The sequence below is a fragment of the Microtus oregoni genome, unplaced genomic scaffold (assembly GCF_018167655.1).
Source record: "Microtus oregoni isolate MIOR12 unplaced genomic scaffold, Mior012 000000F_ref0000247, whole genome shotgun sequence".
Classification (NCBI taxonomy): domain Eukaryota; kingdom Metazoa; phylum Chordata; class Mammalia; order Rodentia; family Cricetidae; genus Microtus; species Microtus oregoni.
In genome coordinates, this window is record NW_024543059.1 from 53,711,516 (window position 1) to 53,732,322 (window position 20,807).

The 20,807-nt window shown below is 48.1% G+C and overlaps 1 protein-coding gene across 2 annotated transcripts in view; it reads left to right on the forward strand.

Annotated features, from left to right (window-relative positions):
* The first annotated feature begins 1,513 nt into the window (after positions 1–1,513).
* Positions 1,514–20,807, forward strand: part of St6galnac3 (ST6 N-acetylgalactosaminide alpha-2,6-sialyltransferase 3) — a 557,412-nt gene continuing 538,118 nt past the window's right edge. For both annotated transcript variants that reach the window (XM_041651036.1, XM_041651035.1), the window contains exon 1: positions 1,514–1,608. In XM_041651036.1, the coding sequence (XP_041506970.1) occupies positions 1,591–1,608 (18 nt within the window). In that variant the 5' untranslated portion in view covers positions 1,514–1,590. The remainder of the gene's footprint in view (positions 1,609–20,807) is intronic.

The following is a 20,807-nucleotide window of genomic DNA, read 5'->3' on the forward strand; positions in this document are numbered from 1 at the left end:
TGGGAGACGGTTTCGGGGGCAAACCTAAGTTCAATCTTCGGGGCTCACTTGGTAGAAGCAGCACTGTTCACACAAGCGGTCCTCTGACCTCCTCATCTACCTGGTGACGAGTGTCCTGTTCCAGAGCAAACGAGTCTGCAGAGTCTTCCTGGCCTGGCTATAGCTGTGATGAAACGCCATGACCAAAAGCAACTGGGGAAAGGGCAGGAACCGGGGGCAGGAGTTGATGCGAGGCCATGGAGGAGTGCTACTTTCTGACTTGCTCATCTTGTTTTCCTATAGAAAACTAATTAAGTCTCTCAGAGTGTTGAATGTCCTCTTCGAAAGCACACCAGCTCCCGTGAACACTTGGTTCCTGTCTGATGGTGTGCGAGCCAACTCATGACCCTCAGTCACCAGCAACCCATGTGCTTTTCCTGACTTTCTGGGAACCAGCTAACTAGGGTCATCTGCCAAGAGAGGTTTCTTCAGGGCAGATGTTTTGGGAGGTAATTTAAAGATTTCTTTCACTACTGGGAGGCAGAAATCTGTGCCCTTTGGGCATGTCCTCTCCTTGTAGAAATGTGTGCTCCCTTAGCTGGGCTGGTTTGGGGAGGCAGCCTTTCCTTGTGTCTGTTGCATACAAATTTAAGACCTAGAGAGGACTAGGGACCTCTTGGGTAAATCTACCACAGTGCCCTTTGTTTTTAACAAAGGTTCAGGTTGAGTGGTTGAAAGGGACCTTCTTAGATTTCGAAACTTAAGAGGAAAGCTAATACATAACTTGGTTGTTGAAATTCCAACCGAGTTCTTCTAAATTCTAAGACCATGGCAGTGAGTGGCAAAGACCTGTGACTCCCTCACACACTGTATGTAAGTGTGTGATCAGTGTGCACTGTATCGTTATGTATATAGACGTTTTACTAACTCCCTTGCAACAGGCTACCACATTCACAACTGCATATGTTTATGTGCGTGTATGCTACACATGTGTATATACCACGTCGTGTGAGGAGTATGACTTCTTAGTCTTTCAGTTTCTCTAGCTGTTCGTGTTTTCTGATGGGCAGCCAATCAATCAGTCATGGAAAGAGAAGCCCTCCACGGTATTCTGCAGTGCCAAGGGCTAGCCCGGGGCACTTCCAGCTGCTTTCGAAGAATCCTTTGATGGGCCCCACGCCTGTAGCGCGACGGGGCCAAACACAGTTAACTTTTTGGAAAGTGGCACATCTGCGGATTCTCTGATGGGCAAGAGCAGCTGGAAGGGCCACCTTCTGTCCTCGGGGTGGGGTGCGAAGATCCGGGGCTGCTTCAGGCGGGGCTTTGCAGAGCTTGATCTGCAGAAGGAGTTTTTTTTTTTTTTTTTTTTTTAAAAAAGAAAAAAAGCCAAGTAGTAGCACAGCAGCAGCAGAGTAGCAGGCAGTTGCGGGCCGCACGGCGGGCACGTGACTCAGGGCGGGGCCTCGTGCGGCGCCAGCCAGTGGCGGGGCTCGGGGGTGGGGCCTGGGCGCGCAGCTCCCGCGGGCCCGGCTCGCTCTGCGGGAATGTGGACTGGAGTGGTCCCGCTGCGGGTCCGGGGTGCAGCAAGCCACAGGGCCGATCCGTAGCGCCATGGCCTGCATCCTCAAGGTAACCGCTCGGCTGCGGGCCGCCTGCGAGCTCCGCCTGCCTGGTGCGCAGAGGCGTGGAGCCCGCCGCGGTCCCGCCGCATCCTTAGCCCGCTCGTCTCTTCCTGGCGTCGGCTTCCTTTTTGTTCCTTTGGCCAAGGCATCGGGGTGGGAGACTATGCAACGTGCATCAGGCACAGCCTCCTTGCCTACACTGCTGCTGGCTGGCGCCTGCCTGGAAGAAACTGGGCAGGGAGCGCGCGCGGCGGCGTGCCGAATGATGGGGATGGCAGGAGGAGCAGGGTGCTCCAAGCCTTGCGGTCAGGGCAGCCCGCGGCCTGTGGGGGGCCACGGGTTGAGAAGGAGTGGCCCAGCATGGGTGAGGGGCACAGCGTTTGGGTAGAGGAGAGGGTGTGGAGAGCTCTCAGCCTTTGATGCTGGGAACACAAAAACTTCTGGGTCCACAGGTAGCCCTGTAGGAAGGGATGAGTTTTCTGGGGAGTTAACTCCAGGTGGCAGTGACTACAGTTGGAAAAGTTCATCGGATGGAAATATGTGGCGGTTTGAACCTCGTTAGGCTCACCTATGAACTCATACTTAGGCTCACGTGTGAACACATACTCATAGTTTACCGCCGTTTTGCTGTATTCTTTCACCAAGTTGTGGTTCATTAAGTGTTTTGAGTACCTGCCTCAGCCACGGGGTTGAGGACTTTGGGTAGACCTATTTGGCGAGGACCTTCCGTGGCAAGACTGTTTCTAATCCACTGGGAAAGTCCCCCCTCCCCCACCTCATTCTGAGTTTTCTGTCCTGCTGTTCTCAGCTGCCCAGCCTGATTCCTGGATCAAAATGTGAGCAGCGAGAAAGTTCCCCATCCCTGAGAGGAGGACACAAAAGTGCTTGACTTCCTGCCCGGTGAAAGTGCTGTGTGACCAAGGAGAACGTCAGAGAACAGTTGTGTGTGTGTGTGTGTGTGCACGCGCACATACCCACGTATGTGCGTGCACATGTGTGTTGTATTGTTCCCCAACAGAACTTGATGTGACATCTTGGACTGCTGTTCTAGTTACCCCAGTCACCTCTCAGCATACCTTCCCATCACGGAAATCAGACTCTTCCCATGACTTTCCAGAGTTTGCTGTGTTTGTTTTGGAGCACTTTCCAGGACATGACCAAAGGTGGCAAAGTCAGGGGGAAGTAATCCATTGATACCACTTCAAGTATGGAACTCGAAGCTTGTGAGCTCAACACAGGGACTGGGACTATGTCACAGTGTCACCTCTGTTTTTGTCACTTGCTGAAAGGAGATGGAGGATCACGACACACACTGTTGGTCACCCTTTCCCCTATGGAGTTCTCTCCTGCCTTGTGTCCTCTCTCTTCTTTTGTCTGTATGTGTGATTGGCGTGTGATTGAACCCCGAGCCTCACACATGTTAAGCACATGTCTTGTGACTGCGCTATATCCCCCAGACCCCTCAAAGCATCTTTAGTGCTCATCTAAGGTCACACACAGATCTGATCTAATTTTGTACTCATCACTTACACGGAGGTTGGACCTGAAGCCTCTGCTTGTTTGCCTTCATAACCTAGCCAGAGTGAAGAGGAGCAAAGAGCAAAGACATTCATCTGGTTCTGGCTGTGCCTCTTCACCCGCGTAGCCTTGGACAAGTCGCTTACACTTCCCCGAATACTGATTTCCTCCACCTAAGATCAGAGTGATCACACACTTCGTCATGTTTCCGAGGAGATGGCAGGGTAGGGATGAGAAGGACTTTGTGGTGCAGGTGTGTAGTGTCACTCTTTCCTGATGTCCAGTCGTGGCATATTAGTTGGGGTGTTCAGAACCCCCAGTCTTTCTCGCAGGCTTTGGCTTTATTCTTGCATAGGTCCTGAAGGGTCAGTGTTCTGGTTTGCAGCTCCGCTTCTAGGAAAAGAAGCCGAGGGTCATGAGTTTCTTAAACTCGGAGTTAAGGGCAGAGTGAACCTGCATCCCGACCCTGATCTGAAACTGTCCTCACGCTTTACAACCGTTCCCAGGGGATGATGCTGTAAGCTGCACCATCCAGTCTTTGCCTCCTTTGAGAACAGAATCCTTCCTTCCTTCCTTCCTTCCTTCCTTTCCTCCCTCCCTCCTTCCCTCCCTCCCTTTCTCTTTTCTTTTGGTAATGTTTTGCCTCTGCAGTGTGACATGTGGCTGTAAATGTATTGGGCCGCATTCATGACTCTTCTGGGTGAGGCTGGCCCGACTTGGTCCTCAATGATCTCTATGGCTGCTTTCACCTGTGCTGTCTTTGAAAAATTACCCATGGTGGAGTGGGGAGTACAGGTTCCAAACAGGAGGGCTACATTCTGCTCAAGAATGGCCTTTTGCATTTGTGTTTGGACTCCTTTCTCCAAAAGCATAGAAAAAATGGGTTATTATTATAATTAATTTTTCATCATGTTGCAATGAACAGAAAATTCTTGTTGTTTTTAATGAGATATTTTCTGCGACATCCTTCACCTAGATGGGTGTTGGAAACTGAACCTGGGTCTGATGTTCCAGCAGGGCAGGTTAATAGGGCAACGACATATGTATTTTATTAGATGTTGGCATTCTTCTGTGTGCATATATGTACGTCTTTCCCTGTGTATGTATTCATGTATGTGCTTATAAGATTTATGGTGTCCCCAGGTGAGTATGAAATACATCCTCAAAGAAGTGGTGCATTGGTTAGGTTTTTGTTGTTGTTGTTGTTAACTTGACACAAGCCGGGGTCATCTGGGAAGAGGAATCGAGGTTGAGGAAAAGCCTCCATCAGATTGACCTGTAGGCAATTTTGTGAGTCATTTTCTTTATCGGTGATTAAAGTGGGAGGGTTCAACCCACGGTGGGTCGTGCCACCCGGGCAGACAATCTGAGCTGGCACCAGAAAGCAGGTTGAGTGAACCATGGCTGAGCAAGCCGGTAGGCAGTGTTTCCCAGTGACCCTTCTCCAGTTTCTGCCTCCAGGAAGCCTTGAGTTCTTGCTCCGATGTCTCTCAGTGATGAACTAGAAACTAAAATGAAATAAACGCTTCCCTCCTCAAGTGGCTTTTGGTCGTGGTGCTTGATCCCAGTAATAGAAAGACAACTAAGACAAGGGGATGGGTCTGGGGGTTAATGTCCCATTTTAATGAAGAGTGATATATTATGAAGACATGGTACAGCAACAAGAAGGGGGCTTGGGCTGTACGTTATGGGCACCAGGAAATGGCAAGGAAAAGCAATGAAAAATAAATTGTGTTTGGGCATCTTTATCTTAGTCTTGACCCTCGTGATGGGCATGTTTTATTCCTGGTGCAAGGAAGGAACACTTTACATATGAGTGCTTCTCAGAAGAATATTTGAAAGAATGAAACAGCCCGGGTTCCCAAAGGCCAGAGGAAGCTTGGAGGGAGACAGTAACACGCCCCACAGGGCACAGCCGAGGCTGGCTTCCCACCGACTGTTGGAGCTGAATAGGATTTATTGACCTGGAGCTGGTGTTCTAGAAACATTTCTTCTGTGGGCAAAGACTTAAGAATGTTATCCAAGAAGAATGTGTCATCCTTTCTATCTCTGAGGAAACCAAAGGAGAGGTGCAGGCTATGCTCTTAAAGTTGTTCCTACAACAGGAACAGGAATCTCTACGAGGAAAAGCTGATCCATGGCAGCTGATGCTGACCTTTGGGGGACGCTGGACTGTCCATCCTGTGGGGGCACTGTGCATGCCGAGGACCCATCTGAATAGGACCCCTTCTCACAGAACGGGGATCCTAAAACGCACACTGTGGAGTGCATGTCCATCCCACATTGCAAAGACACAGAACACATGGGCTTTAGATAGGCCGCTACCTCTTACAGACTGAACCACAGAAAAGGCTTTTGGTTTTTGTTTTTCACTTTTTTAATTTTTAATGTACAGTACTGTCCCAGGGTGACCCTGCATCTCTCAAAGGGCCATTGTAGGGGAAGTGAGAATATCTATGTCCTGGTTATTCTGCAGGAAATGACAACCTCCATCTCAGTGGGTTCATTTCCTGCCGGCCTTAGCATGCTAGACAGTGAGCCCTCAATTCAAACAGCCGCTGCTTTCCCACGGAGTGAGGTCTGTAAGGGCTCTCTGCTGAATCCCCCGCCTCTGAAGAGAGAGCCCAGAGAGGGTCTTGTGGCGTGTTTAAGAGCCTTTGAATTTGGATAGGAAAACTGGCCACTTTAATTTGTAATTTAATTTATTAGTGAAGCTAAATCGTACATTCATATTAACCACTTTCTTTCTAAGCAGCTACTTTTGTTTTCTTTTAAGTGATTTGTCCATATAAATTTATCCAGTTGATAAGAAATTGCATACTTGTGCTGCAGAATTACAAACTTAGTTCTCATGGATCCCCCTTTCCCTACCCCAGACTGAATCCTTAGCCAGTCTGCGTCTGTGTCAGCTCAGGGAAATGCTGAGCTCTGCCCTTACTCTCCCTTCCCGACTGCCTGACTGGGGAGATGTGTTTGCTGTGTGTTCATAAGCAGTGGGGGATGGGCGTGCTCTGGGCGTGAATGTGTTCTGGGTGTGAGTGTGCTCTGGGTGTGAGCATGTTCTGTGTGTGATGGTATTCTGTGGAAAAGCATGTTCCTGGTGTGAACATGCGTGCTCTCGGTGTGAGCTTGCTCTGGGTGTGAGCATGCTGTGGGGGTTGTGTGTACTCTGGGTGTGAGCGTGCTCTGGGTGTGAGCGTGCTCTGGGTGTGAGCGTGCTCTAGGTGTGAACTTGCTCTGGGTGTGAGCATGCCCTGGGGGTTGTGTGTACTCTGGCTGGGTGTGAGCATGCTGTGGGGGTTGTGTGTACTCTGGGTGTGAGCGTACTCTGGGTGTGAGTGTGCTCTGGGTGTGAGCGTGCTCTGGGTGTGAGCGTGCTCTGAGAGTGAGTGGCAGGTGTAGACAGTACCCTTTGGATTGGTGATAACAATAGCTACTGGCAGTTATCGGACAGTTGAGTCGTTTGACTGGGGCTTGAGCTAAGGACATTGTAACAAACAGAGGCACCACAGCCCAGCAAGGGTAAATAACTTGTCCTCAGTGGTAAAAGTGGCAGAGTGAAGTAGACCCCAGCCTGTGTGGCTGTCAGAATTCCCTCTGGCCACCATCTTCTCCCCCAGGTCGGCTTGGTGTGGGTGACTTTGCACATGTTCATGTTCCTATCTTCCTCAGAGTTTCCTTTGTGACTTTGGCACTGGAGGGGGGAGGGTCAGAGACTGAGGAGATGGAGGAGGTTGTGATTCTGTGTCTAAGAGGGAGAAGCCTCTCGACTTGTCCCCTCAAACCAGAGTTCAACAGCATGTGCTAGCAATTGAGGGTGGATGGAGGGGTAGGAGCTTGTGGGAGACAGGAAGCGGGTGAGAGAGTGGGGGATGGGACTGAAGGACGGAGTGTGAGTGAGAGAGAGGGGTGGTATAGAATTAGAGTAACTTAGGGCCCTTCTGGGGCTCTGGGGAAAAGCCCTAGCATTGTTTTTTAATTTACAAGTTTATTATATTTATTTTTTTAAGACTCACAAAACTGTAGAATTCTCAGGTTCTACCACTTCAGTCTGTCTGATGTGGCACAGGAAAACCAAAGGCCGATTGTCGTGGACTCACCATGTGGCACAGTGGATGTGGGGGCGGAGCTGTTCGCCCACTGTTACTAAATGTTGACATCGTGTTTCCTGGGCATATGCTGTTGGTGGGAGGGGCTTAGATCTGAGGGTAGCCAGTTTCTAAATCTCCCCAGATGGAAAAATCTGTAGCTGTTGGTGAGCATTTAAGACAGACTGTACCTGAGGGTGGACACTAGATAATTCTTTTGTGTTTCCTGCTTTAGGTAAAGTGCAGAGGGGCCGTTATCTAAGTGGAAAGAGTAGACTTAGAAATGTTACCCGAATCCCAAGAGGCCCTTTATTCAGGCTGTGGATAATCCAGCTGTTGATCTCCAGCTGTTCAGATGTACACCTTTCCTGCATATTACTGCCAATTAGTGCCTCAGTAAGCCGGGATGGGGGAGGGTTGGGCCTCAAGTTGGGTCTTTCGGCTACTTTGTAGCAGCTTTCGAAAGGATTGGTAGGAAGGGGCACCATCAGGAGGGCTGGGATGCTTTCACTGTCGCTGCCTGACCCTCCGTTAAACAGAGAGCTGTCTCTGGTTGTGATTTCCAGCAGATTGAAGGTGGCTGAATGGGAAACCTTGGCCCAGGATCGCAAGAGATTTTAATAAACAGCAGCCTCTGGGTAGGTGATATTCCTCAAAGTCTCCCCCAGTGGCCATGTCGTTTCCTGCAGGATGTGGAGGGTCGGTCTATAGCCTCTGGTCCCTGAGAAAGATGGGAGGGAGTGAACCCCCCAAAAAAGTTGCTGGAGAGGGAGCAGAAAACGAGGAATGTTCTTCCTGGAGTGCTTACAGAGCGGTGTAAAAGCCGTGCATGGCCACAGGAAATACAACTCTGCACTCACTCGCCTATGGTTTCAGGACGTTTCCCAGGGGGAGGGGAGGAGGAATTCAACACAAATATCTACTCACCCCAGATAAGGATCCACGACAGACCAGCGTGTGGATGCCCCTGAAGTCTAGCTTGGTCAACCAGTAAATTTTATTGGGGTTACTTGTAGGAATATGGGTGACGGTTTCCTTACAGGAGCAGAAATGACTCAAAGACAGCTGCATCACCGAAGCCCACCCCAGCACAGAAGGCAGCTCGCAGAGATGGGCACCAGGAGCACACTGCACAGCCTGCAGACGGCTTAGCAGGACGGAGAGCGTCCTTTGCAGGTGCAAACATCTTCCAGTCAGGCTGCTTGGCTGGGCTGCACAGTCCCTGGGTCATTATTGTTTGCTCTTGGGAAGGAGGGGCCTAGTGATTCTGGTCAGTTTCGGGGACTTCTTGAAGATACTATGTGTTGGTTACTTTCTGTCTCATGGAGCTTCCCTGCAGGTTAGAATGTTTCAATCTCGGAGGAAACTGCTTTATTTCACCCTTTCACCTACTTAGATTGTAGTATTTGCTCAGCTTGGAAAACGCTTGAGTTTTAAATCTTTTCCGGGAAAGACTTACTTTAATTTTAAAGTCTGTTTTATTTCTTAGTGAAGATTGTCTTTGGTCTGTTTTGAAATCTGTGTGCAAATCTTGCTGTGAGAAGGTCAGGCTGGCAGGGGAATTGGAAATGGGCTGTGAGCTGGGGATGAGGATCCGGGACTAAGATCTGGTCCTGCAGTCACTGTGGATTTAAGAACTGGAACATGCAAATGACCACTTTGGAGGCTGCTCCTCTTTGGGGGACGAGTTGGATTTGAATTTGTGTCATGTAGGGACTCAGGTGCCTCTGTAGCATGTGGTGACAGGGTGACAGGGACGGGCATGGGGTGCAGTCACAGCTCTCTCTTCTGCCTCTGAGCCGTGCTCTGCTGTGAAGAACAGCGCCATGCCTTTGGGCAGCTCTCTGGTACCTTTCCTTACTTCCTGTTCTTTCTCCCTTCCTCCCTCCATCTCTGCCCCTCACCTTTGTCTTCTTTCTCTTCCTTTCCCCATGTTTCCCTTCCCCTCTCTCTGTCTATTCTTATCCTCTTTCACTGTGTAGCCTTAAGGCAGTGATCCTTCTACCTTAGCCTCTGAGTGCAGAGAGTACAAACTATGCCTGGTACCACCTATGCATTTCCTAAGAGTCATATTAAAAGTAAAAGATGAAACATGTAGAAATTTATGTAATATATTTTTCTTAACCAGAACTATCAGAAATTCCTCTGTTTCAGTATATGATCAGCATATAACTATAAGTGAAATACTTATGTTCCCTTTTGCATATTCCAAATTCAGTGTATATATTTCAATTACAGTATGCCTCAATTCAGGTCCTAAATTTTTCATAGATATTTTTCAATCTATATTTAATGGTTTAAAGAAGCAGATTCATTTATTTTCCAATTCCTAAGTGCAACTCTTCATTTTTGGTTATAAATTGATTAAAATGAAATGGAATCAACAATACAGTTTCTTAGTGGTACCTGCCAGGGTTCAATACCCAAAAGCCGTGCGTGGTTACTGACTGGTCCTTCGGCTAACACAGTCCGTGCTGGGAGGGGCTGCAGAGCTTAGACAATGAGCCTAGTGTAAGGGACTGTGAAAGATGCCCCTCAGATTAAAACCAGAGGCCATGGTCCATGGGACGGTGACATTCTTAGAAAGGAAAGGCAGGCAAATCCTGAGTGCCTGACCCAGAGACACTTGTGAACCTTGGAGTGACCCTTGAAATCGCATAGGGGTTTCTCCATGTCCTGATCCTAATCCCTTCCAGATGTTGTGCAGATGTGAATTCCCCCCAGAGGCTGGTGCTCTGTGGGTTATGCGAGCTAGCTGTTTAGTCTCAGTGTGGTGTGAGCTCCTGAGGGCTTTGAGGTCAGAGGCAGACGTTAGAGACTTTGTTTCTTTGCTGCAGGAGGCTGGGGCACATATGGGAACGATTTGGTTATGCAGAATTGGATATGCAAAATAAGCTGTGTCTTCTTTGGAAGTTCCTTTGTGTGTTTGTGTGCGTATACATTCAGCTCCACTCAGAGATGCGTGTACTATGGGGCATAGAACACATTTGTTCATAGGTGTGTGCCTGTTTCATGTCTATATTTGCAGTATCTTCCTGCGCTGCACTGGCTTCTTCTGCAGGTTACAGAATGTGCTAACAGTTTTTCATGAGTGACCATGGCGTAAGGACAGTCTGTGCCATTTGCTGAATCTCAACTCATGCCAGTGCCAGGAGGCCTTCCAGAAACTCCCAGATGCTTATCTTGCAGCAGACTGTCAGGGTGGGTGGCATTTGCTCTCACCTGGCAGCTGAGGAGACTTTGACTCACACAGCTTGATGCCTTCACTCATGAGAGACTCCTAGGGCACAGCCAATAAGTCTTGAGGTCCTGGAGGAATGACATATGCATTTCTAAGGGGTTTAAAAAAATCAAAAGAGGAATAAGATTTCATGACAACAAAAATTATGCGCCATTCCCATTCAGAGCCCCGAACTAGTCTTATTAGAACATTGCTACATTTTTTGGGGGGTGTCCTATCAGTGACAGAGTTGAGCCGAGTGGTTGGTGAGATCACTCATAACACCACAGACCCCATGGATTTGATTCCAGATAAACTGTGCCAGCTCTGTTCTGAGTTGTTTTTCCTTCTTCTAGCACTGTGAACCAAGGCAGGGCTTGTGATTCTCCTCATTAGATCAGTCCTTGCTCCGTAACTGTTGGTGACATTTCACTGCACAAGAGCTAAGCGCTCCAACGGGAGGGGGAACCGAAGCTTAGCAAGGAAGTAACTCTTCAGACTTGCCTACAGGGGCTGGAACTCTGCCAAAGCAGAGTTCTTGAGATCTGTAAACCACATGCTTTCCTGTCAGGACTCATGAAGGGACCCCTAAAGGAAGGTCTCAGGACCCCAGAATTTCTTGTTCTGTCTCCATGTGTGATAGAGCCTGAAAACTTGTATCTCTGGTGAGCCCTAAGGGTATTATACTGTCTTTTTCTGGTGATCCCCTGGGTACTGATGTCCATCTCAGGTGAGCCCCTGGGTACTGACATCCTCTCTGGTGAGCCCCTGGGTACTGATGTCCTCTCTGGTGAGCCCCTGGGTACTGATGTCCTCTCTGGTGAGCCCCTGGGTACTGATGTCCTCTCTGGTGAGCCCCTGGGTACTGATGTGCTCTCTAGTGAGCCCCTGGGTACTGATGTCCTCTGGTGAGCCCCTGGGGTACTGATGTCCTCTCTAGTGAGCCCCTGGGTACTGATGTCCTCTGGTGAGCCCTTGGGTACTGATGTCCCTCTCTGGTGAGCCCCTGGAGTTTGATGTTGCCCATGGGCTATACTTTGGGAGGCCTTGCCTCACTACATCCAACTCAAGCCAATAAGAGGTGCAGAACAGGGATGAGAATCTGCTAATCCTCCAAAGGAAATTAATGAGATATTTACATATGTATAGCAATTTAAGACCAACTTGTTCTGAACGTTTTAGACATTGCCTTGTTTGATTTTCCCCTACCAAGCTCCCCGAGGCTGTGGAACTCTGATCACATACATGTTGGAAACCCTGTGTTCTTGTGCCCAGTATGTGGAGCTGGGACAGAAATCCACCCCTTTCTGGTGGCATTCCTCACTCACCCTTCTCAGGAAAACCAGTCTCTGGTGACAGCAAGCCATGGGGTTTCCTTTCCGCTGGCTGTCAGCCCCCTTCTCACTGTGTGCTCTCCTTCCTTCTGCTGAGCAGCTTCCGCAGGGCGGTGTGCTAGCTCTGGTGATAAAAGTTAATGCTTTGCTGTCATAATTATGACCTGGTCAGTCTCCTATTTAAAAAATATCATTATCTAGGGATTAGGAATAGGGAGAGTGAAGACTGGGGAAAGGTGATAACTTTGAACTTCCCGAGTCAGCGATTCTCAGCCTCATTTGAGATTTTAACGAGGAACAGAAGCCCCAGGAGCCACTGTGCTGGTGTCTCAGGCTTTTTTGGGGGGAGGAGGATATAGAGCAAAAAATGGCTTTTGAGACTTTTCTGTGCAGTATCTCCTGACTCCTGGGCCTTCTACTTCAAGGATCATTGTTTTCTGCCGAGCCCCATTGCATCTCTGGCCTCCATGCTCCTTCTCATCCCAGGTATTGTGGAATCATTAGCTGAAGGTTGAAAGGAGCATCGTCTCAGTCCTAGGTAGGGTGGAAGAGTTTGTGGAACTCTATTAACAAGTAGATGAAACAATCTTGCAAACCAAGGGGGTATCCGCTGCTTCATTTGGGATTATCTGGGAAATGCGAGTCATTCCTGTGCCCCCAGACGATGGACTATTTCATGTAGGAGGCTGACCTGGCTCTTTCTGTGCTGACTTTCTCAGCCCTGCATCCTCCCTCGAGGCAGAGCGTCCTGAAGCATCGACACCGTATTGCTTTTCCTTCTTCTTGTTCTTTCAGCTGTGCTGAGGAACACCTCCCCTCTTCTGTGGTGTGTGCGGCTTCCTTGTGGTTCTTTGGCTGGGTTGATGGCAGTTTGATCTTGCCAAGCTGCTTAGCCTAACTAAGCAGCCCACTTGCTGGCCCGATCTGAGCCAAGATTTCTACATGTAATGTCTACATGTGATCTCTACAAACATGCTGGTGACTTGAGGTTTGCTTTTTACTCCTTCCTTTTTGACCAAGGGCATTGAAAATGTCATTAAAAGAAACAGCCTCCTTTTGGCATGCTAAACTAAAAAGTTACCTTCAAAAAAATGATATCCAAAGGGTACCATTTGAGGTTCCTTTCTTAAGAGTTGGCAGCTGAGATTCACTGTGTGTCATTTTGTGTGTGTATGTGTGTGTGTACACTTGTGCACATGTAGTGTTAAAAAGTCTATGTATGACGTTTTCCACCACATAGTTTTAACAAGTAAAGGTGTGTGATAAGAAAATGTGCTTTCCATGAACTCAATCTCCATGCACTGGATGAGAGGTAGAAGGTGTGGAGAGGTCAGAGGTGAATGAATAGCAGAATGCCTGGTTCTCTTCTGAGGGAGCTTGGGGTCTGTGTGAGAGGAACCCCGCCTGAAGCTCTCACCGAGTGCTTTCGTGCTTATCTGGAAACTGTTAAGGTAGGCATGGTGATAAACCCCATGTGGATGAAGACATCGAGGCTTGGAGACGTAAGCTCTGTTGAAGAAGTTGTATTAGCAAAATTGAAGCTAGGATTTGAATCCAAATAGAAGGTAATTGTGCAAAGTGGGGATGACAGTGTACATCATCTCAGCTCTTGGGAGACTGAGGCAGGAGGATTGCCATAAGTGTGAGGCAGCCTGGGTTGCCCAGTGAGCTCTAGGATAATCTGGGCTACATAGCAAGACTTTGTCTAAGCAATAAAAGGGAAGAAAAGAAGGATAGTTTTCAGGTTGCAGAGACAAAGCTATTTGTAACGTCCTACAACAAAGTGATAACGTTAACAGTAAAATACACCAGCAGACACTTTCTGACTAATCAGCATAGGGTAGTTGCCACATTTAATATATGCATATCATAACCGTTAATATTCAATTATTAGAAAAAGCCCCACTATTTTTTTCTATAACTCTCTGTGAGGAAACAGGGCTTAGAGAACACCTGCCTTCTTTGCCCTAAGGCCTTTGATGGGTGAGTTGAGAACCAAGCGCACAGTGCTCTGAAGTCTTTCCTAGCACATACCGCATGCAGAAAGGCCAGGCGTTATTTTCAGTGCTTAGTATTGGCACTCCTTAACTCTAACCATATCGTTACATTGTTATTGTATTCAACTTCCCCTTTACAGAGAAGGAAACGGAGGCACAGAGTGGTGAAGGTCACAAACTATAGTCGTGAAATTGGAACACAGGTCCAATACTCTAGGGTCTGAGTATAATACAGACACACAGACACATGCACACACACACACACACGCACACACACACACGCACACAAACACACGCACACACACGCACGCACACACACACACACGCACACACGCACACACACACGCACACACACACACGCACGCACACACACACATACGCACGCGCACACACACATACGCACACGCACACACACACATACGCACACGCACACACACACATACACACACACACACACATACGCACACGCACACACACACACATTCCCGTGCTCTGAAGGTTTACCCGCTAGTGTCAGCGTCAGCTCTGTTTCTGAGAAGCTGTGGGCTTGGTAGACATAGCTTGATTTTTAACTTTAGGTAAACTGATTTTACATCCTTTGAAGGATTCTCAAAATGTTTCAGATGCGATCTCGCCGAGGTCATCCTCACAAAGATGATCTTTGAGCTGGAGCTGGGTCATCCAACTGCGTGGGCTGTAGGGATGTTTTCCCTGCCCTCCCCTGTGAGCGCGGCAGAATAGCCAGGGAGACATTTCAAGAAGACTGGGTCAGGTCCTGGCAATCTTGTTTAAACACTTGGGTGACTTTTCCGTTCTGCTCTGCACAAGGTCAAAATTCTTTCCCCACATTGCGCAGGTCTCATGACCTCGCCCTTTGCTTTTACACTTTGCAGGGAGGAACTCTCTTCTCCCTCTGTAGACTCTGCTCCCCTGCCTTGCTCCTCTGCCTGTCAGTTCCTTGCTGTGTCGAGTCTCCCTCAGATGTTGCTCCCTGGCTGCCCTGTCTTGCCCCAGGTTCTTCTGAAAGCTCTTCTTTTCCACCATTTAAGACCCCACGGAGACCTCAGTGTTGGCTGAGTGTCTTCCTGACTCTCCCTATCACACCTCCACATCTCAGAATGTCTACAACACTTTCTTAACCTGTGAACACCTGCATGTTTATCTGTGGCTAAAGACAGAAAGGCCAGAGTTCATAGTGGCTTAGTTCATCATTGTGCCTAGCACCTGCTGAAATGGAGCCTGCCGACAGAGGGCTAGTGGCGAGTATGAATGTGGAGATAGGGTGGACTGAAGGAGCAGGACGTTCTGAGAGACAGTGGAGAATTGGTTGTCTGGCACTGAGCTTGTCTGGAGAGCTGGAAGAGATGGAATACTTGGTGCAAGCTCCTGGTCTCGTGTTCTGTGGAGTGTAGACTTTCTCCATAGACATGGGAGTCAACAACGGTGAAAGAGAGGTTATTAGATTAAGGCAATGCTGACCCAGAGAATGCTCTGTCTTCTCCAGCTCCTGGTCTGTGGGACGAACTGGGTTCTTCACGTCGGAAATGACTTAACCCAACTGTGATTTCACCACAGCAAGGACACAAGCAGATCTCAAAGAGGACCTTTTAAATTAAACTTCAAAGCCCCAGACTGACGTAGTCCAAGCACAGAGGTGTGCTCATGTGTGCAGAACATGAAGTTGTATGTTGCGGCCCATATGCTGAGCCTGAGTCGTCCTACAGGCGCAGCCCTAGTTCTGCCTCACACTGTTGAATTTCCCCTTCTCTGCAGGGAATCTTACTGTTGGGCATTACTTCCCAAGTCAGTTGGGTCAGATGTTTGGTGGCGCTGACTTCCTGTTTGGTTGATAGTGTCGCTTATAAGTGTCGCTTATAAGTGTCGCTGAATGACTGTCTTTGAGCCCTGCCTGGGAAGGATAGTTTGTTGTCCTCGAAGTAGCTAGTATGTATCTGTTCACCTTCTGGGTGATTCTTAGAGACAAGCAGCATAGCTCCTAGCTCCGCATTTCCCTGGGGCCTCTTTACATTCCGACTGGGGCAGAAAGTTGTGGATTACTCTGGGGAGGGTCTTCTCCCTTTAGCTATTCCTTCTGGAAATAACCTCGCAAACCGCCCAGAGGCAACTCTCTTAGTTGATCCCCATCTGATTAAGTTGACATTCTGGGCTAACCTCCTCAGTAGGTGAGCTGAGGAGGCAAATGCCACAACCTCTCTTTGAGGAAAACACATTTCCCACTCTAAAGTCAGAGGCCGGTGTTCCAGAAGCTCAGTCATTCTCTCCAGTGAGTGACAGGGATCTGTGACAGAATCAGCCTCAGGCCTCTCTGACCCAAAACACCCCACTTTAACCTTTTTGTTCTTCTTGTTGTGAGGTGTCCCCTAGAGAAGACTATTTGGACACAGGCTCAAGCCAACAGGAACCCTTTATTAGCTGGGTGGTGACTACACTTGGTGCTCGGTATCTGAGTACAGTCCCAAGCCTTTCTAGAGTGGGCTTCTAAACACACACACACACACACACACACACACACACACACACATGCACATCCTGGGTTGACACACTTCAGCCACCAAAAACAGTTAGCCAGAAGTGGAACTATAGAAGCCCGAAAAGCAAGGTTAGTACATTTAGGAACTTTACCAGAACTATGGACTTTGATAGATTAGGTCATTTTGGCAGGTTTTCTGGCTGTGTGCTGGCTTCCAGGGTCTGAATGATACTTCTACCATGGTGTCAGCTGCTCAAAAGTCTGGGGCCTACTAAGGTCTGGGTGCCTGCTACTATGTCTGTAGAGAGGAGAATGACTTGGGGCCATTGACATGGTCCCTGCTTTTCTCCCCATGCTCTTAAAGGCACCCAGTTTCGTACTCCCTGTGAGCCAGCTACTCTGGGACCTTTCAAGTCATGGCCTGAAAACATGTCATTTTTGTAAAATAATAGGTAAGTCAAGATGGCTGTTTAGTCTAGATTTTAGGGCTAGTGGGAGGGTCGGTGGTTTAAATAGTTTGAACTTGACCTCATGGGTAATATAACACCTTTGAGTCATCTCAAGCACAAGACTGGTGTGTTTGTGAGCCTTTGCACTAGCAGATAGAATAACCTACTCTTTATGTCATCTTACAGCTTTCGGGCATTTTGACCCACTCTGCTCCTTGGTACTCAGAAGTCAAGTATAGCAGCGTTAGTGATTACTAGGCAGATTTTTGCCAGAGAGGTGTCAGTGAGACCAAGACACTGGCACCCCTTACCTTGGCTGTGATGAGCCCTGACTATCTATCTGTCTCTGTGTCTGTGTCTGTGTCTGTGTCTGTGTCTGTGTCTGTGTCTGTATCTATCTGTGTCTGTATCTATATAATGGATATTTGCCTGTCTGTGCATTGCCTGCATGATGCACCCTCGGAGACTAGAAGGGAACAATGAATCCCCTGGCACCGGAGTTCTAAATTTTTGTTAGCTGCCACGTGGGTGCCAAGAATCTAGTTCCCACTTCTCTGGCAGAGTGCTCAGCACTCTTAAACCTCAAGGCATCCCTCTAGCCTGCTGCCTGGCATATTTAAGGTCCAGGCTCTTTGAAAGGAAGGAGCCAGGACGGTGCTTTGTCCTGCCTCTAGCCCTCAGTCCGTGTGACCACGCTTCAGTGGGAAGGTGCCAGCTCCGAAACAGGGATAAGCAGCATACCCATCTGCTTGACACTGCTAATAAAAGCAAAATATTCTTAGCAATGAATGCTATTAAGGCAAATGGTGAGAATTTCGTTTAGTGAGGGCAGTGCCAAATTTAGATGTTTTTATAGCACTGGATGCTTGGTGGTTCAGGTGGGTTCCTTTTGATGACGTGGAGTGGTCAGTGCTTGTGATGTGAAGGTGTGATTTTTGCGGAGCGAGGTCCTGCTGGCCCTGTGTGTACTCACTGTCTACTGTTTGTTCCCCAGCACTGAGCTGGAGTGTGGTTCCATACTGCTGCCCACAATGTAGCTATTTACTGAACAGTAAGATAGACAAGTGTCCATCTAAGCGCTTTAGTCACACACACACACACACACACATACACACACACACACACACACACACACAGAGAGAGAGAGAGAGAGAGAGAGAGAGAGAGAGGCACACACGTCCACACACGTCTCTCTAGTAAAAGTCATGAGAAGAACTCTGGATTTGTTTCTAACAGCAAATCCCCTTGAGTTTGGATTGTTAATGAAGAAAATGTAGGCTTAGAGAAGGTAATTGCTTGGAAGTCAGAGTTGAGGCATCTAGAGCCAGAGAGCTCTATTCCCGCTTAATTCCGATTATATAAATCCCAGGTTCCAAATACAGCCACCTCCTTCCCGGTCTAAGGCGAGGACCCTCTCAAGCCGGCTAGCCTGACAGCTGCGAGCGAGAGTCTTTACCTACAGATCTTAATTAAAGCTCTCGGTCCCTTCTTCTGAACTCCATCTTCCATTTATTGATTTATTATTAGAGATACAATTTGTTTCACCCAATATATTCTTTTTAGTGAGAAGCAGGGCATTGATCTTTTATAAACGCACTCAGAAATAAGTAAGGGAATTTGCTACCTATAAGATAATGTAGCCAGAGTGAGGTAAGCCAGACCCAAAAAGAGGAACATGGGATGTACTCACTCATATTTGGTTTCTAGCCATAAATAAAGGACATTGAGCCTATAATTCATGTTCCTAGAGAAGCTAAATAAGGTGAATCCAAAGACAAACACATAGGCATCCTCAGGAATATTAACCTTCATCAGGCGATGAAAGGAGACAGAGACAGAGACCCACACGGGAGCACCGGACAGAAATCTCAAGGTCCAAATCAGGAGCAGAAGGAGACGGAGCACGAGCAAGGAACTCAGGACCACGAGGGGTGCACCCACACACTAAGACAATGGGGATGTTCTATTGGGATCTCACCAAGGCCAGCTGGCCTAGGTCTGAAAAAGCATGGGATAAATCCGGACTAGCTGAACATAGCGGACAATGAGGAATACTGAGAATTCAAGAACAATTGCAGTGGGTTTTTGACCCTACTGCACGTACTGGCTTTGTGGGAGCCTAGGCAGTTTGAATGCTCACCTTACGAGACCTGGATAGAGGTGGGCAGTCCTTGGGCTTCCCACAGGTCAGGGAACCCTGATTGCTCTTCGAGCAGATGGGGGGGGGGGACTTAATCGGGGGAGGGGGAGGGAAATGGGAAGCGGTTGTGGGGACGAGGCAGAAATCCTTAATAAATAAATAAATTTTAAAAAAAAAGATAATGTAGCCAATCCCTTGGCAGAGTGAAGAGTGATTTTGTCATGGGATATTAATGGCTTGGCTTAAAAAAGTAATAATGGCCAAAGCTAACGTGTTTTGACATGTACTAGATTCTTGGTTGTGTTTCCCTCCTTGTGTTGGGGAGCAAACCTAGGCACTGTGCATGCTGGGAAGCACCCTACCACCACACTGTACCTCTGTCTCCAGCTACTCTGACAAGATTTATCCTCACAGAAGTCCTGCCTATAAATTCTTCATAATTTTGAACAAGATGATTTGAATTTTTATCTCTCACTGAATGGCATAAATTATGTTGCTGGTCTTGCTCCTATAAGCTCCTCTAGGTCCCCCGATGCAGAGGCCTAACTTTGAGGGTTCTGTGTCCCTCTTCTCTGTGTTCCCAATGTCTTTTCCTCGGGGTCTACCTTCAGAGCTGGGTGATTTGAACTTGAAAGAAACAGAACCTTCCACTCACAGATCTTCTGCAAGTAGATCAACTTGTTAGAATTAAGGTGACTATGGAGGGGTTGGGATGTACCTGGGGCCACCGTGAGCCTGCTCCACAGCCTTTTGTTGCACTTCTGTGTGAGGAGGGGGATGTGAGCTAACAACTCTTTGTTTATTAGTTCAGTCTTTTGAGATGCTCAGTCACCCCATTCCCACCAACCAAAAAGCTTGCCATCAGGTAGCCTATAGCAGAGATCTACCCGTTGTTCCTACCAATGTAGCTGAAAAGTGCTTTGATTTGTGACTCTTTGTTCCATTACTATAAAAACTTCAGTAAACTGTTACCATGTTGGAGCATAAAATTTGGGATAACCTAAATCTGTGTTCCCAGGCCATGATCATTCATATTTGGCTCTAAAATAATCTATTTCTTATCCCCTTTGAGGTGAGAGTTGTGCTTTTTATCACTCATATTTGGCTCTAAAATAAACTACCTCTCATTCCCTTTGAGGTGAGAGCTATGCTTTTGTATTGGCAGCTCTTTGGATCTGAGCTGTGTCGAGCCAACACATGTGATTCCCGGTCATGTTTGTAAGCATGCCAACGAAAAGATCCGAGGATTGAAGACGAGGGCTGTGGTGGCAGACGACAGCCTAGGGATGAATGGGAATAAAGAAGACGCAGTGGAGGGAGGGGATTTGCTTTGCACTTGAGTAGCAGGAAAGGAGCGAGAAAATAAGCTCCAATACCTCTAAAGACAAGGCAGTCCCAAGCCGGAGCTGGAGCTGCGTGTGTGCTGAGGGTGGCCGTGCTTAATCACCACATGCAGCTCTGTGGACGTTTTCATGAGGAGCTGCTTTTTAGCTTCTCATGCTGTGCAGTAAAGTGAGATGCAGAAAAGACAGATGAGGAGGGTATTCCACCATTCAGGCAAGAGCCGTTCTTCCGTGGTCTGTGGTGAGTGCCTGTGCTGCCCAGTTCTCAGCACTGACTGAGAACTCACTGAACATTTTCTTTCCTTCTTCCCCCACCCCGCCCCACCACCTTTTTGGGCAAGGTCTTCTGTAACCCAAATTGTCCTGGAATTTTCTGTATTGGCCGAGGATGACCTTGAACTTCTGATTTTTCTGCCTTCACCTCTGAGAGCTCGGGTTATAAGCATGAGCTACTACAGTCGCTGTGTGTGCTCATGGTGCTTGAACCTAAAGCTTCAGGCATGTTAGACAGACATTTGGCCAGCTGAGTTACACCCCCAGCCTAGTTTCCTGAGAGAGTTCTGTGGAGAGACAGAGGCCAGCCAGAGGGGGAAATTCCCAAGGTGGAAGGCAGAGTAAGGAAGCAT